At 41.7% G+C, this 14733-nt stretch overlaps 1 protein-coding gene across 3 annotated transcripts in view; it reads left to right on the forward strand.

Moving 5' to 3' along the window:
- The first annotated feature begins 2983 nt into the window (after window positions 1–2983).
- asap2a (ArfGAP with SH3 domain, ankyrin repeat and PH domain 2a) overlaps window positions 2984–14733 on the forward strand; it is a 58063-nt gene continuing 46313 nt past the window's right edge. For all 3 annotated transcript variants that reach the window (XM_027274900.1, XM_027274901.1, XM_027274902.1), the window contains exon 1: window positions 2984–3625. In XM_027274900.1, coding sequence (XP_027130701.1) covers window positions 3500–3625 — 126 coding nt within the window. In that variant the 5' untranslated portion in view covers window positions 2984–3499. The remainder of the gene's footprint in view (window positions 3626–14733) is intronic.

A 14733-nucleotide genomic window follows, 5' to 3' on the forward strand; every position in this document is an offset into this window, starting at 1 on the left:
AGCCAAGGAAAAAAACGCCAACGTTCTGGGAGCAGACAACGTTGTTTTTTCAAGCTCCTGTTAACAAAAGTTCAGGCATGGGAGAGAGTCTTCACAAGTTTCAGGCAGTGTCTAGAGAGAGATGATAGAAAGTTTTCTTTCTGGTTTGTCTGTTTCCAGTTTGGAAGATATTTTTATTTGACATTTATTTTTGGATGGGTCTACACAAAAACAACAAAACATGTTCACATAGGATAATGCAGTAGCTTCTTTCCGGTAAACACAGGAGCACTGGAGCACACACACACACATACAAATTTAACAGTACTCTGTTGATAACTGACCTAATAAGCCTTTTTATCTGATACATGTGAAAGCATCCTATCAGGTAGGTGTAACATAAATTATCTCCCATCATCTGGAAGTTAACACAATCTCATGACAATATGCAAAAACTATAATCTTCACCAGACAAAGCTTGGTAGTTTACATTACGTGTTGTGCTGTGGATAATTCATCATGACGGGGCAGCAAGTTTGTGTTGTTGAGGTCTCTGTACTGATGAGAAGATGAAGAAAATGAACACTTAGAAAGACAGATACATGTATTAATTGTTGTGGAAAGATGTCAGAGGGTAGGCAGGTAGAGTTCAGGAGCTGAATTGACACCTTTCCAGCAACCAGTCTATACCAACTGGTTTTACTGAGTTACAGCTGCCTCAAAGCATCTTGAAAAGACATATTCAAAGGTTTGCTAGATATTGTAAAAGAAAGATGCCACTAAGAGTGCTTGGCCGTAAACAAGAAATACTACACTCCTAGGAGTCTCCTAGTCTTTTACTACTGCAACTGATAACAACCAGAATTAATTAAATTATTTGTCAAGTATGTATTTTAATCCTTGTACCTTCTTTTCTCTCTTCAGTACATTGAGCGGGCTGTTGCAAATCTTTGGCTGAATCTAAAATATTTAGGTCCAAAACTTAATGTTACAACAAATTAAATGTTAATGGACTCCTATTGTTCTAATTTGTTTTAACTTTAGATATTTGTGCCATAGCCACACTGGAATTACAACTTGTCTTCAGCTGACAGCTGATCCTCAGCAAAAACATGTACATCCACACCATCCAAATAATAAATACATTTCAAAACATTAACTACAGACACGCACTAATTAACACTTTCACTATGATACTGCATCATTTTCACAATGATGACCACTTCTCCCATCTCCACCTTAAAGAAACTAGTACTGGAGCTCGAATGAAGATGCTGCTTTTAAGTGCCGTCGGAAATGTTTGGATTACATAGAGCTTGTGCTGCACTGTATAAATCATATGCCCAAATGAAAATGTTGCAAAGTAAAAAATTGTATTCATTCATACAGTATACAAATTATGGGGCTTCATTTAGGACTTTAATTGACTTTGATTTATTTTGTGAGATTTAACAGGGGTGTCACATGTGTAGCAACATTTGAAAAATCAACAAATCCAACATCAGTTGAATCATATCAATCAATGTATCATTTGCGTTGTTTCATACACTACAACAGGGTTGTTTTGGATGTACACTGTAATAATATTAACCTAAAAGACATTACAGGCTTTATTTTGTTATTATTTCTGACAAAACTCCATCAACACTGTCTGTTACTTACGCTGCCTGTTTTTTTTTACTACTATATGTAACCTACTGCTTCTGACAAAGTCCATCAATCAAAATGTTAGCATATCAGAAACTTCACTGGTGACCATAACTGCACCAGAGACATATCTAAACTAAACACAGGCCTTGATGTGAATCAGACCTGGAATCAATATTTATATGTGCACATGAAACTAATGAGAAAGGAGAGTTGTGACTAAGATTAATATGAAGTGGAGGTGATCCTTACTTGATGTCCTATTGGTGTTGTCTCTGTATGCCTCTCCTTCTTGGGACAATCAAAGAAGTAACCTTGAAATTTACTAACTAAATATATAAATTTTATTTCCCCTGACCTGTCTTTAAAATGACTAACACTGCAATGATTTGACATTGTAAAAGTTTATATACAGTCAGTCAGTTCTGTAAAACCACTTCAAGACACCCTTATAACGTTGAATTTAACTACTGGGTTTTGCAGATTATTAAATTCAATTAAGTAAAAGTACATTCTGATCTTTTTTATATTGTTCTGATAGAGCAAACCACTTTAAGATAAAAAAATATTGCTAACTAGCATTTAAGTTAATAATGCATCTAATGTCCCACAGTGTTTTGTAGGCGTTATTGAGATACTCCAAAGTATTAGCTAGTTTCAGTGTATTTATTTACATAACATTATACATGGAAGCTTTAAGCCCCTTCGCATTTATTTTGTATACAATCACTCAGGAGTGCCGTATAGGGGGGAAAAGTTAGGACAATTCCAAGGGCCAACGACTGACAGGGGCCCCAAAAAATAGGTAAACACCAATATAAAATTATTAAACTATCATCATTGAGTATATATATTTCAAATATAATAATGAAATTAATTATCTCTTTGTTTTTACGTGTTTTGGGCAGTAAAAGTTAAATAAAAATGTCTTTTAGCACATTTTATGGTGGCTTTTAATCTTGCATCAATGCATGCATGCGCAAATCACCAGCAGTAAATATTGTGCTAGTACTAGTATTGAACTACAAGACGCAACACAGTTGCAAGCCTTTGATTAGAGTTATGTAAAGCTTCTGATGGGATAGTTAGGTCCTAAAGATGTGGTGACAACAGCTGTGCAGAGGGGGCCAAATTAGATTTTTTTTTTTGTCATGGGGCCCAAAATTCCTGCCTCACTTCACTGGTGAAACGTTTGCTAAGGGGACATCACTGAAAGGATTTTATAGTTTACGAGGCGCTCTTGAAGGCATCCCGAGTCACGCCTTCCATCAATCCTGATTGGCTCCCAATTACCAGCCGGTGTCCCTGATTGGCTGCTGCGCGTCCATTGAATCCCCTCCTCTACCTTTGTCAATTTCTTGCGCTCCCGTTGAAAGCGCCTGGTTGTTGTTTCCCCGGGCGAGGAGGAGGAAGAAGTTGAACACCACCGCAGCTGGTAAGGAAGCTTTGGGAACATAACGAGAGGAGGATAACAGACACTACCGAAAAGAAAGCTCCACTTTCTCCCCGCGACTAGAGAGGCGAGCTGTGAAGAGAATAGCGGGCTGGAACCCAGCAGGGATATTTAATCTATCCCATCACCTTGTAGCAAAGCGCGGTGTGGTGTGAGCGGTGAAGGCTGCAACTCCTCGAGCCAGCGTGCGACACCGCTGCTGCTGCTGGATTGTGTTGGGAGCAAACAAGGGAATGACATAAACACACCCAGAGATGGTTTACTACCCGCAGGGACCTTCAGAGACACTATTACTACGACTACTACTGCTGCTGCTGTGAACTTTTCTGTCCTACAACTGCACAGACCTGAAGGGGGGATTACAGAAAGTGCTTCTTCTTCTACTTCTTCTTCTTCTTCTTATCAGCAAAGGGATTAATTATGCCGGACCAAATCACAGTTTCAGAGTTTGTGGCAGAGACCAATGAAGATTATAAATCGCCCACTGCCTCCAACTTCACCACCAGGATGTCCCACTGCAGGAATACAGTGACTGCACTGGAGGAGGTGAGTGGGTTTATATCCCTACACATACACATATATATGTATCATTTCTTATGTTTACACAATGTGTGATCATTATGTTTTTTAATTTAAAAGCTGTCAGCTCAGAGTCACTCAATTTGTAAAGAAACACCTCTACCCATCCCTCCCTTTACCTCTTCAAACCAGCTCAACCATTGTTCATCAAGGTTGTTTTTATGGCCTATAGTGTGCCAAGCTATGTCCCAGCATGAGCAGGTATATCCAAGTCATGTAAAGCTCAAAAATCCTGTACAACATGCAACCCACGTCTATCTATGTGGATGAGGGAAAAACTCACAAAATCGAAACCCTATGGCGGGAGGAAACCTGAGGGAGGGATCCCCTCATCCAGGAGAGACATCAATAGATGCACAGAGCAGAAAGAGTTCAAACATATACAGTAATAAAGGTGTATATTACTTTACAGTAGTGGTCATTGCAAATATATACCAGATGTCCACCAGAGAACACTTTGTATCCTTCCTTTAACTTGCAGGTCATCAGGAGGAAGGACACTTCCGCTTTGTTCCCTGACAGAACTCCACCACCTCCCTCCCTCCCTCCGTCCGTCCGTCCGTCCCTCCCTCCCCTTGTTATAGTTTCCCTACTTTGTGTGCTGTATGGCAGCCGAGCCTCGCCCTGCCTGATGGTAAAAATAGAATTTCCCACATGAGCAGCTTGGTGTGTTATGTGTGTTAGTGTGTCTCTGCTCTGTAATGTTTTAAAGCACGCCTGCAGATTTCAGGTGTCGGGGTGAGGAAATGGATCATTTCTGCCTGATTTTTTTTATTTATTTATTTTTACACCGTGGAAAAGTTTTTGGTTGCTATCCAAATGGAGACAGACTTAGACATTTTGATTGTAAAAACAAACACATACATGTGCATGACTTATATGTTGTTGGACTAGTTTTACCCTTCGTCCTTTTTCTTTTTTAAATCTGTGTTTGCGGAGGGCTAAGCCAGACGGCCAAACACCTGCTCAGGCTGACAGATGCTTCACGAGGGGCGTCTGACACCTTGCTACGCAACGTTTTCATTCTAACCTCTTCTGCTGCTGGCCTGGAAATAGCATTTAATCTGCTGTTGGGAATAATTTCAGCACTCCTTAGAGTGGAATGTGCAGATAAAGTGTGTGTGGGTTTTTATTTAGTTTAAGAGCAAAAACAGCTCAGCAGTAATGGTTGGCTTGAAAAATCAAATTCAGCAACTTTGTGTCAGAGATGAGCTGAAATGTTTTTGCAGAAGACGTATAGCAGCGTGTTGTTGTTTCACACTGACCTCCCCACGCTCAGGCTCACGGAACACAAGGCCTTTTTGTTGAGACAACAAAACCGCGCTCACTTTGGTCTGTTTGACCAATTAAACACTGCAGTGGATGGGGAACACTTCCACTTATTGTCTGCCGGCCTGCGGGGAATCTCAAACACACGCAAACAAAAACACATTTACAAGCCCGGGCATCCACAAGCAGCTGGTTTATTAAGTATGAATCTGACAGACCGTCACAAGGATGACTCATTCACCCTTCAATATAACGATACATCTGGCAGCTTTGAAGTCTAAATGAAAATGAAAATATCAGATTTTGCTGTTTTCAGCGTTGTGCTGACTTCCAAACATTGTGCTGATTCCGACCTTCTCTGGAACAGCAGTTTGTTATACAAGCGCTTCACTTCTCAGCTTCTTACCCTTGAACTGACAGCTGAGGATGAGCTGTGTTTCTCTACTGCTACAGTGGGCTGGTGTATCATTTAACAGGATGGCCCGCTTTTTGAATGGGCACCATTTTTTTTTGAGTTTTGATGATGGGTTTTGTTTTTGCTCACAGTCTCCTGTTGCTCTTTTGTTTTGTTGTTTTTAAAGTTTGGCTGTGGCTCAGGAGGTAGAGCTAGAACTAATCAGATGATCGGCCAGCAAGATCCTTGGGCAAGATACTGAACGCCATATTGCTCCCGGTGTGTGAATGCATGACACTTTGCCTGGCAGTCAATGCCTTAGTTTATAAATGTGTGTGTTTGTGAATGGGCGCACAAGATATGTAACGTAAAAGTGCTTTGAGTGGTCGGAATACTAGAAAGGTGCTATATAAGTACAGTCCATTTACCATAATCCACTCAGTAGGGGGTTAAAGGGGCATTTTATACTTTATTGCTTGACTTTATGCATTTTACAGCCTAGTATGAGAGCTCCTATGACTGTCGTATCAATGATATTTATTCCACACTGGCTTTTTAAAAAATCTAACCAACAATACATCTCATCCTGAAGCTGCCAGCCTCAAACAGAGATGTGGAGTGGGCTACAGATGTCTGCTAAGCCCATAGATGCTGATTTATCAGACTTCACGCACCTCCCTCTGGAGGCTTTACACAACTTTTTTTTTTCACATATGCCGAACTCCTGTAAACAGACTGTTGCGTGTCGCGCTCTAAATCAGTTTACCCTTCATGTGGGTGTAACTTGGTGACAAGGGGGATTAATTCGTAGAGGGAACTAGAGGGGTGTGATTAATGTGTAAGTCTGTTGTTCCAGGTGGCTGAAGTGCTGCTCCTCAAACCAACTGCTGAACAGGGATGTCAGATCCTAAAAACAATAAGGGTATATGTCAACAATATAGCACACATAAACACAAATTAAAGTGCATTTTTTAGTCTAAACTCGGTCAATAATTAATGGTAACATTTACTGTTTTGGGCTATTTGCAGATCCTCAGTGACTCTTCAGTTTCTTTATGCGTCTCCCTCCCAGTTTATCAAACCATCCAGTGTGTTATACACTTCCAAATCAAGCATGCACTCGTTTATCTGATGTATTTACAGCCTCATTTTCTTAAAACGCCTTTAAAACTGTCCTGAGTTCGGTTGTTTACAGAAGCATTTGAGCACGTTAAATGACTCGAGCATTCAGAGGTTTCTTACGGAAATAGGTGCACAAACGTTTGCAATTACTTCTTTTTATACTTAATTGCGTCTGACACGACTTTAATTAGGCTAGTAGTTTTAAACTCTTGGCTATTAAGTGGCCATCTAGAGTGTGTGTGTGTGTGTGTGTGTGTGTGTGTGTGTGTGTGTGTGTGTGTGTGTGTGTGTGTGTGTGTTGTTAAAACCACAGCAATAAAAACCTGTTTATCCAGTAAGAGGATGTTGGGATTTGTGTCATGACCCCCCTTTGTGCTAAAACACTGCTTGTCTTACACCAGTGTTGACTTTCTTCTGGCAAGTCCAGACCTTTCAGAAGTAAGAGCTCTGGGAACTGGTTTTCCTTGAACGTTTTGTTCAAAATTATCTGTATGCCAAGAAGCAACTACTCTTAAGTACACTGGTAATGCTGTGATCCAGTCCGGATAGTAATTGCTTTGTCAGATATTTTTGTGCTAATGTATCAGCTTCTGATTTGAAGCGTCCAGTTGTCATTCATAACTTTGTAAATGTGATGTTTAAAAATGCAGCATCTTGCAGAATTTAATCTTTGATTTCTAGTTTATAAATCTGACATTTAAATGCAGATTCTCCATATTTTGTAAAGGTGAAATCCATTTTTCTGCTCGGCGTAAACCTCCGTAACACAAAGCCAATTGTGTTCTCAACTTCATATGTCAAAAACATGACCTCGGAGGCGCCTGAGGGCTGAGCTGACCTCAGCGTGATGTATTGATCTTGACGAAAAAACGCCCCTGTGCTTTTGTCTCACCCAAGAAAACCTCACGAGGATGTCTGTCTGAGGCCAGAAACTGGCACACATTGTAGTCATCTTAGGTCTATTTTTATATCTGTGACTGTTTTAATGCCCCAGTTACTGAATCCTGCCGGGCAAAGCGAGAGACTCCTAAAAATGATGCAATCAATAGAGTTGTCTCCTTGAACAACTCTCAAGTGCATCCACTTCCAGCTCAGGTATGAAGACTGATATATTTGTGCAAATCCCGGTGTTGCACTTAGAGCTGTTGTTGCAGGCGTATGGTATATTAATTCTCTGACGGAGTGGATCAGTTATTAGGATCACATCAACAGCCATCTGGAAGTGTCGGTACACTGAATACAATGGGCATGCAAAGGATCTGACTCATACAGCAGACTGATTGCCGAGTGCTGAGTCTTACAGCTTGTGGCTACGAAACATCACTACTTGACATTCAAGACAAGCCTTTGTGTTGTCAGCGGTGTAGCCCTTTGATCAGCATGTCAGCTGCATACAGTTGCTCAGACTGACACACAATATGTTTCATGACTTTACAGCTGCTTTGTAATTTACACTTGCTTGACAGGTAGAGTGCTTGCTTGTAATGCAGTCTTGGATATTCTCAGTTTTTATGTTTCATGAATACAGATATCTCCAAGTTGTTTCGGACCCTCTTTCCTCATAGGTTTTCTGCCTGTTTATTTTTACAGGAACAAGTACATAGCGTCATCCGGTACCACATACCACGGTATTAATAAGTTAAATACACACTTCTTAACAGAAAAACACACAAGACAAAGTACCGTAAAGTGTTCATGAAAGGCTACTGATCACCCGTGTCTTTGAAAACAGTTTCAGGATGAGTTTCAAATGAGCCAGTTCATGATCCCCTCTGAGTTCTCTTCCCTTTTTGAAATCCCTTCAAACAGAGAATGATGTAACTTGAAAGGGGACCTCTCACTGCTTTGTAATTGTAATTCTTTGTAAGTAACACACACACACAGGTAAGGCATTGGTTAATGTATTATAAAATCCCTAACACTGTCCAGAATTTGAATTGCTCATTTGTGTCTTTATCATTTTCACAGAAGCTCTTTGTAACCAAGAATGTGGGATGCTGCGCCTCGCATGAGCCCAAATAATTATCAACAATAGTGCACTAATCGTGGGCCCGTATCCCGAGAGAGAAAACAGCTTCTGCTATACATTCTCCCTTTTTATATAGCGCCAGAAACCCGCCCATCCACTAGGCCTCTCCCTCTGGCCCATATCCCTTTGTCCAGTTTATTCATTTTTTGTCGATGAATAATGGTTATTTATAGCTAAGTCAGCTTTTCATGGGCCATTACTGGTTTGTGGGGTGGGGGGCGATTCAGTCCTGTAGGCTAGCGTCATTAGTCTTCCATCTGGCTATTATTTCATCCAACAGAAGTCCGTCACACTGGTATGCCAGCTATGCACTGGTAAGGCACGCTGCCTTGCTGCTTAATTTTGTTGAGAGGTTATTAGGGAGTATCTCTGGGAATGGCGTTGGCATTTACAGCATCCACAGGCAACTGTCTGTGCAAGCCACACCATCCTTCATTCTGGTTCTCACAGATGGTTTCTACCATTCCTGATGTTGGTGTACAACAAGATAATGGGTGCTTGAAAATAATAAGTAGATTTTCAAAGAACTCATGATTTTAAAAAAGCAGTTGAGTGTCTTTAGTCCCACCTCTAAGCTTAATCTCTGATTGTTTTGGGTACATGCTTTACCGTGACAAGAACCCTTATCTTCTGTTAAAACAAGATGATGTCTCAATTCAGTTCCGGCTGCCTCAGTAGCTACACAGCTCTGTCTTTGCATAACTGGTTGTTCCAGAACAAAACACTTGGTCTCTACCACTGCTTGGTGATGAAGCATCTCATTTAAAGTGCAACAATTTATGGCTGATGTGTTAACATCCAAAGACAAGTGTGCTCTCGTAACTCTTTTCCATGTGTCAGTCTGCCAGCTTGTGTTGATGCTGGAGTGGTTCCCGAGCCAAGAGGGAGGCTTGGCTGCCTTCTGCCATGACCCCCCTCCCAATTCCAGGCAAGGCTGGCAGGAACGGCTGTGGCCGGGCTGGGGACAACAGCTGCCCTCCTGCAACAGGTGGCCTGGAGGAAAGTTTTAACAAGGTTTTAGACAGTAGGATTATCGTAGAAGGGACAACCCACATCTAATAGCTTCAGAGACACATGGGTGGATCTATGAGCCCTCACACACACATGGCCTAAATGTGCAGTCTGGCCTAAGTGAGCAGTCCAATCCCCCAAGACACTCTGTCCAGTCTTTAGTATACCACCTAAGGAGCTTAATGCTTCTTGTAATTGAAATGGGATTTCTGGCAGGATCGCTTCAGTTCTGTCTCCTCCCATCACCCTCACTCTGGATCTGCTGTCCTCACTGTCCCTTGACTTTGCCTTTCTGTAGTTAATGCGCCAGAGTAGGCCAAGAACATTGAAGCAAAGCCAACTACATCCATTCTTACAAATCCTGAGCGAGAACTTGGCCTTGATCTTTCCTGAGTTTCCTTTTTAGCTATTCCTGATGCATTTGTATTAAGAATGATGCCCAGTACACTGGAACTTTATAGTCGTCTCCACGCCCTGTTAGCATATACTTGCTGAGCTCTTGGCAGGAGTATCGCTTGGGAAGTCATCCCAAATCAGAGATTTAGGAGCTCAAACATCTCTTTTGTGTTGTCCATACTTATGAAGGTAGCTACCTTTTATGAACTCAGCTAAGCAGACCTTAATAAGACTGCACTACTGAACTCATTTTGCACTCTATAGTTCAGGAGTAGTCTCAGATTTTAACTTACAGATTCAGTGCTGGATCACCCTTTTCATCCTCTATGTGGGAATCTATTGGATCTTTGTTTGAAATAAAAACCTCTAGGGACAGATAGAGCAGAGTGTATGTTATCATTCAGAGACAGGCTCTATGCCAGCCTGCATTATCATGCAGCAGCCCTTCCCATGGATCTGCCAGGGGCAAAGGTCACGGTTCTGTCCAAATCGATTTAAAGCCATGATTTCTTTACTCCTCTGATGGGCTTTGACTGTTAGAATATATGATTTTTAGTCACTCTATTCTCATCATTGAGTGAGGATGGTGGGATTTAGAAGTGATGGGATTGGCCATTGTCAGTCCTGGTAGGTCTGTTTGGTTTGGAGGAGGGTTGCTGTAGCAGAAATGCTCCTGAAGCTCTCAGTTCAGCATGGTGTTAGGGATTGAGGTGAAAGGGGAGACTGGCTGCTCTGTCCTACACAGAGGTTAGGGGGTTAGACACAAGGGGCACTGGGGGTAAATGGGAACTTAAAACTCCTCTCATCCATCAGAGTGTCCCGATCCAGATTGCCTGAGACGGCTCCTGTTGACGGCTATTGTTCCCTGACAGACCTTGCCTCTTCATTAATGAACTCCACCACTGATTTGTAGTCCTGGCCACTTGGCTCTGCTTGGGGCTATGGTCGGGGTGGGAGGGGATGAATCCTCACAATTGTGTTGTCCTGCTGTCACTTTCACTCAGGGAAAAGATCCAGACTTCTCACTTCTCTTTGGGGGAAATATTGAACTCCTGGAGGCTCTCAAGGGATCTTCAGTCTAGAGACCAAATTAGAAAATAACAAAGGTAAAGTAGAATTATTAAAGAATAAATTGGAGTTTGTCAGACCAAAGAAGAAAGTGTTATCAACCACCCGGCCAAAATTGAATGATTAAAAAATAGGTGTCAAAATTGGGTAAAAATTAGCAGTACTCTCAGCTCCAGGACTGTGGGGGCGTGTCCTCTGAATACACTGAAAACACACCCACTCGTGGGAGCAGTCAAGCAGCAATTTTGAAGCGACTGAAATGTGGCATATAAGTTCAGAAAATGACATGACTAACTTTGAAACACTCTGAGCAAGATGGATTAATCTCTATCTCTCTGCTAGGGGTGCAGGGGTAAGCTCAGGGTGGCCTCAGCGTGTCATCGAGCCACCTTTTAGGACCGCCCACAAAATCCCGGACTGAAAACTGGTGAAAAACTGTTTTAACCTCCAACTCCAGATTTCAGTAATATATCGTTCAAAGTCTTTTAACGTTTTCAGCAACTATTTTCCAACGTATTTGATGTATTCTGAAGGAAATCTCTGAGTCTGTGTTCATTTAATAGCCCAGATCTCTTCTGTCTCTTGCACAATAGGATGAATCTTTAGGGTGTGCAAGTAGCACAACAAATACTTTGATATTTGAAATGAAACCCACTCTAATGTCACTCATGCAAGTTTGATCTGTAAAGCCTGCTGGTGAAGTTCTCCTTCAGATTGTCTCGGTTTCATTGAAGGGCTGGGTTTATGTCAAGCTAAACTCTTTTCATGTCTGAAGTTTCCAGCGGAGTTCAAAAGGACTTGTTTGAAATGAAGGTTTTCTTTTTTTTTTCTTTGGTGCGACTGAAGTGTGCTGACAATAACACACACACACACATAGACATACACATGAATGCTCTTTGTAGTGTTTCACTGCAGTGTTTTCCAGGAGAAAGCATATTATTTTCCCCGTCTCTTTCGGGCTGCATCATCACACTATATACAACTATGCAGTAACTCTTGGGCACTTTGCCTCTGGCACTACAGCTTCACACCATGAGGATGACGCATATGTCTAAATGAAAAAAAAAAGCCAAAGAAAAACTCCAAGGTGAAGTCAGACGAGTTTTCTTTTTCTTTTTCCCTCTCACAGTGCAGCAAGCACATTTGGTATTTATTTCCCAGCCCCTCCTTCCAACTTGGTTTTTATCAGTCTCCTGCTAGTTTATAAACTTCCCTAAAGACTGCCCTCAAAGTCGGGGAGACCATTTTAACAGGTTTTAAACGTGGCGCCATCAGGTCTCTACTGTGATTTTTATTCATTGTGTTTCGGGACCCCTGACATACGTATGTGTTAGACCCATTTATGTGCTCACTCCGTACTTAATGTTTTTAAGGATGGTTAAAGAAACGCAGGAATCGAGACAACGCTCTTCTTCAAATGAGAACTAAATCTGAAACTTGGTTAGTAACACGTTGGACTGTGATAAATCCTGACATGAGACAGAAAAACAAAACAAAACAATGAAGTATTATCACCATGATGCAGCACAGCTGTCTGGGACAACTAAACGGAAACAAAAGTTCTCCCCGGGTTTCTCACCTTGTAAAACACCCGAAACAACGGCTTAGCAGTTAACATGAAAGTTTGTTTTCTCTTAACACTTTAATTACTGCAGTTGATGTTGTCATCTCGGTGTGATTTCTGGCAGCTGGCTGGTCCATGCTCTGGACTAACAGTGGTCTTTGTAGTGCTCACTGAGGAGCTGTAAAGCACCAAGTGTCCCAGTGATAAAATACCACAAAGCTTATAGGTAGATGAGAGTTTAGAGCTCCCACAAAGGAAGTTTTAATATCATTTTTGACTTATTCCCTTATCTACTTTGGTTTATTTCCTGCAGCTATTTAATCTCAGCTTTGTGGTGCAGCATACATGAGCATGTGTGTGTTAATGAGCTCGTGTCAGACAGTCTTATGACATAGTAAAAAGCCCCCTCCCCCTCTCTTTCTCCCTCCGTCCCGACACTTCCACTGAACTTGCACACTGGACTTTTCCATGCTTCCCCCGAGGCAGGCTGACTACACACATCCCAGCTGTCTGAGAGAACAGAGAAACCCTGCAACCATGGTCTGTTAGCGGCCGGCTCCATGGAACCCACTTCTATCCAAATATTGACTTTACTCACTCAGCATGGAGAAAAAGTTGTGAATGAAACACTTGAAAGTGTGTGTTTTTAGATTTTTTAAATAGTGGATTTCAAATTCTGGGTCTGTTGAACGGACTCTAGGCTGTAGTTAAGAGTTGGTTCTAACAGTGGTCTTATCAGCAGGCGGCTCTAAAACGTATCTTCTGTAGAAAGAGAAAAAGTTTTACTTAAGCATAGCTTCCTCCGGGATCTGCCTTCTCTGATGCCTGCAGGGTTCAACTGTATATTTGACATATGTTTTGAATGAGTCACAGCTTTTCCTCTGTAGATGTTGAGGTAGAGCGAGAGCGCCCTTCCTGTGTTTACCCTGACTGTACCACATGTGGAGCTGTAGACAGCAGCTCAGTGTCTGGCTGAGAACTGGCCTGCAGTACATATACAGCACCAGGCGAGCACTTTAACGCCACACCTGCAGAAAAGGCTGACGTGTCTTATTCTGCACTGTAGCGGATACGTCTGCTTACGAATGATATGATGTTTTATTTGTCTTTCTGTAGGGAAATTCATAGATTGCTCTCAGGTGACCTAACATAACCGCTGGCATAGGAGAACAACTTTGTGGTCTTTTATGATGGTGTATTATGTGTCCTCCCCATTAACACCAAGAGGGAGGAGGCAGGGGTGAGGATGGGGTATACTTGAAACGATCCAGTTCATACAAAGTATTGTCAGCTTATAGCTGTTCCAAATGGCAACTGTGAGAACGTCTGGACTGTCTCTCCTCAAAGTTCTTCTGTTGTACTTGGTTTGTGTATGTGAGAAGTGATGGAAGTCAGTGTTAAGAAAGATTTCTTGAGAGAGGTTCAATCCCTGCATACGTTCTGACCTCTGGCCTTGTCATGTTATTGTTTTTTTTGCAAAGTTACAAAAATTGTTGTATGCTCCCTGCTCGGGGTGTGTTTGTTTGTGTTGAATGTAACTGATGTGAAACAATCAGGAAATAACTTTTTATTTTGCTGATTAACCAGATTTATCGATTTTATCGATGCTCCTCACTCTCATTCACGGCCTGTGTTGCTCAACCACTGCTCTCTCTCAGAGAATCAGACACAAACCAAAATTATTTTCTTTGTGTCACTGTTGGGTACATGAAATAAACAAAGCCAGAAGACAACAGGTTGACTATCAGAGTTAAGTCCACGAATCCACCTGGATAGCCTCAGTTTTAGAGACATTTCAGGCTGACAGTTGAGGGTTTGCCCCGATCTAAGCCTCTGATTGGTGGCTACAATGTGACGTCTTTTTCCAAAAGTTGCAAACCCCAACTCAAATGAATGGAAAAATCTGTGTCTGAATGCAGACTTAGAGAGCAGATATAAACCCTCTAGACAACACAAGAAAATATTTTTAATGTAATTATTTATTAGGCTCTCGTTGTCCAGATCGCCCATGTTTTGTCCTTGTGTGAGGGACATCAGGTCGTAAATTCCACTGTGCAATAAGTTAAAATATTTTAACATTGGTCCTAATTTTACCATCCTGCTCTCGTCCACTAAAATGATATCAGGTTTTGCGTCTACCGTCTGCCTGAATCCATGTGAGTGCAGCATCATTTTAATGTTGGAAAGCTGAGAAGCTGTTCGACAAACACAGCCAAACCAAT

Source organism: Larimichthys crocea, chromosome XXIV (assembly GCF_000972845.2).
Source record: "Larimichthys crocea isolate SSNF chromosome XXIV, L_crocea_2.0, whole genome shotgun sequence".
Taxonomy (NCBI): Eukaryota; Metazoa; Chordata; class Actinopteri; family Sciaenidae; genus Larimichthys; species Larimichthys crocea.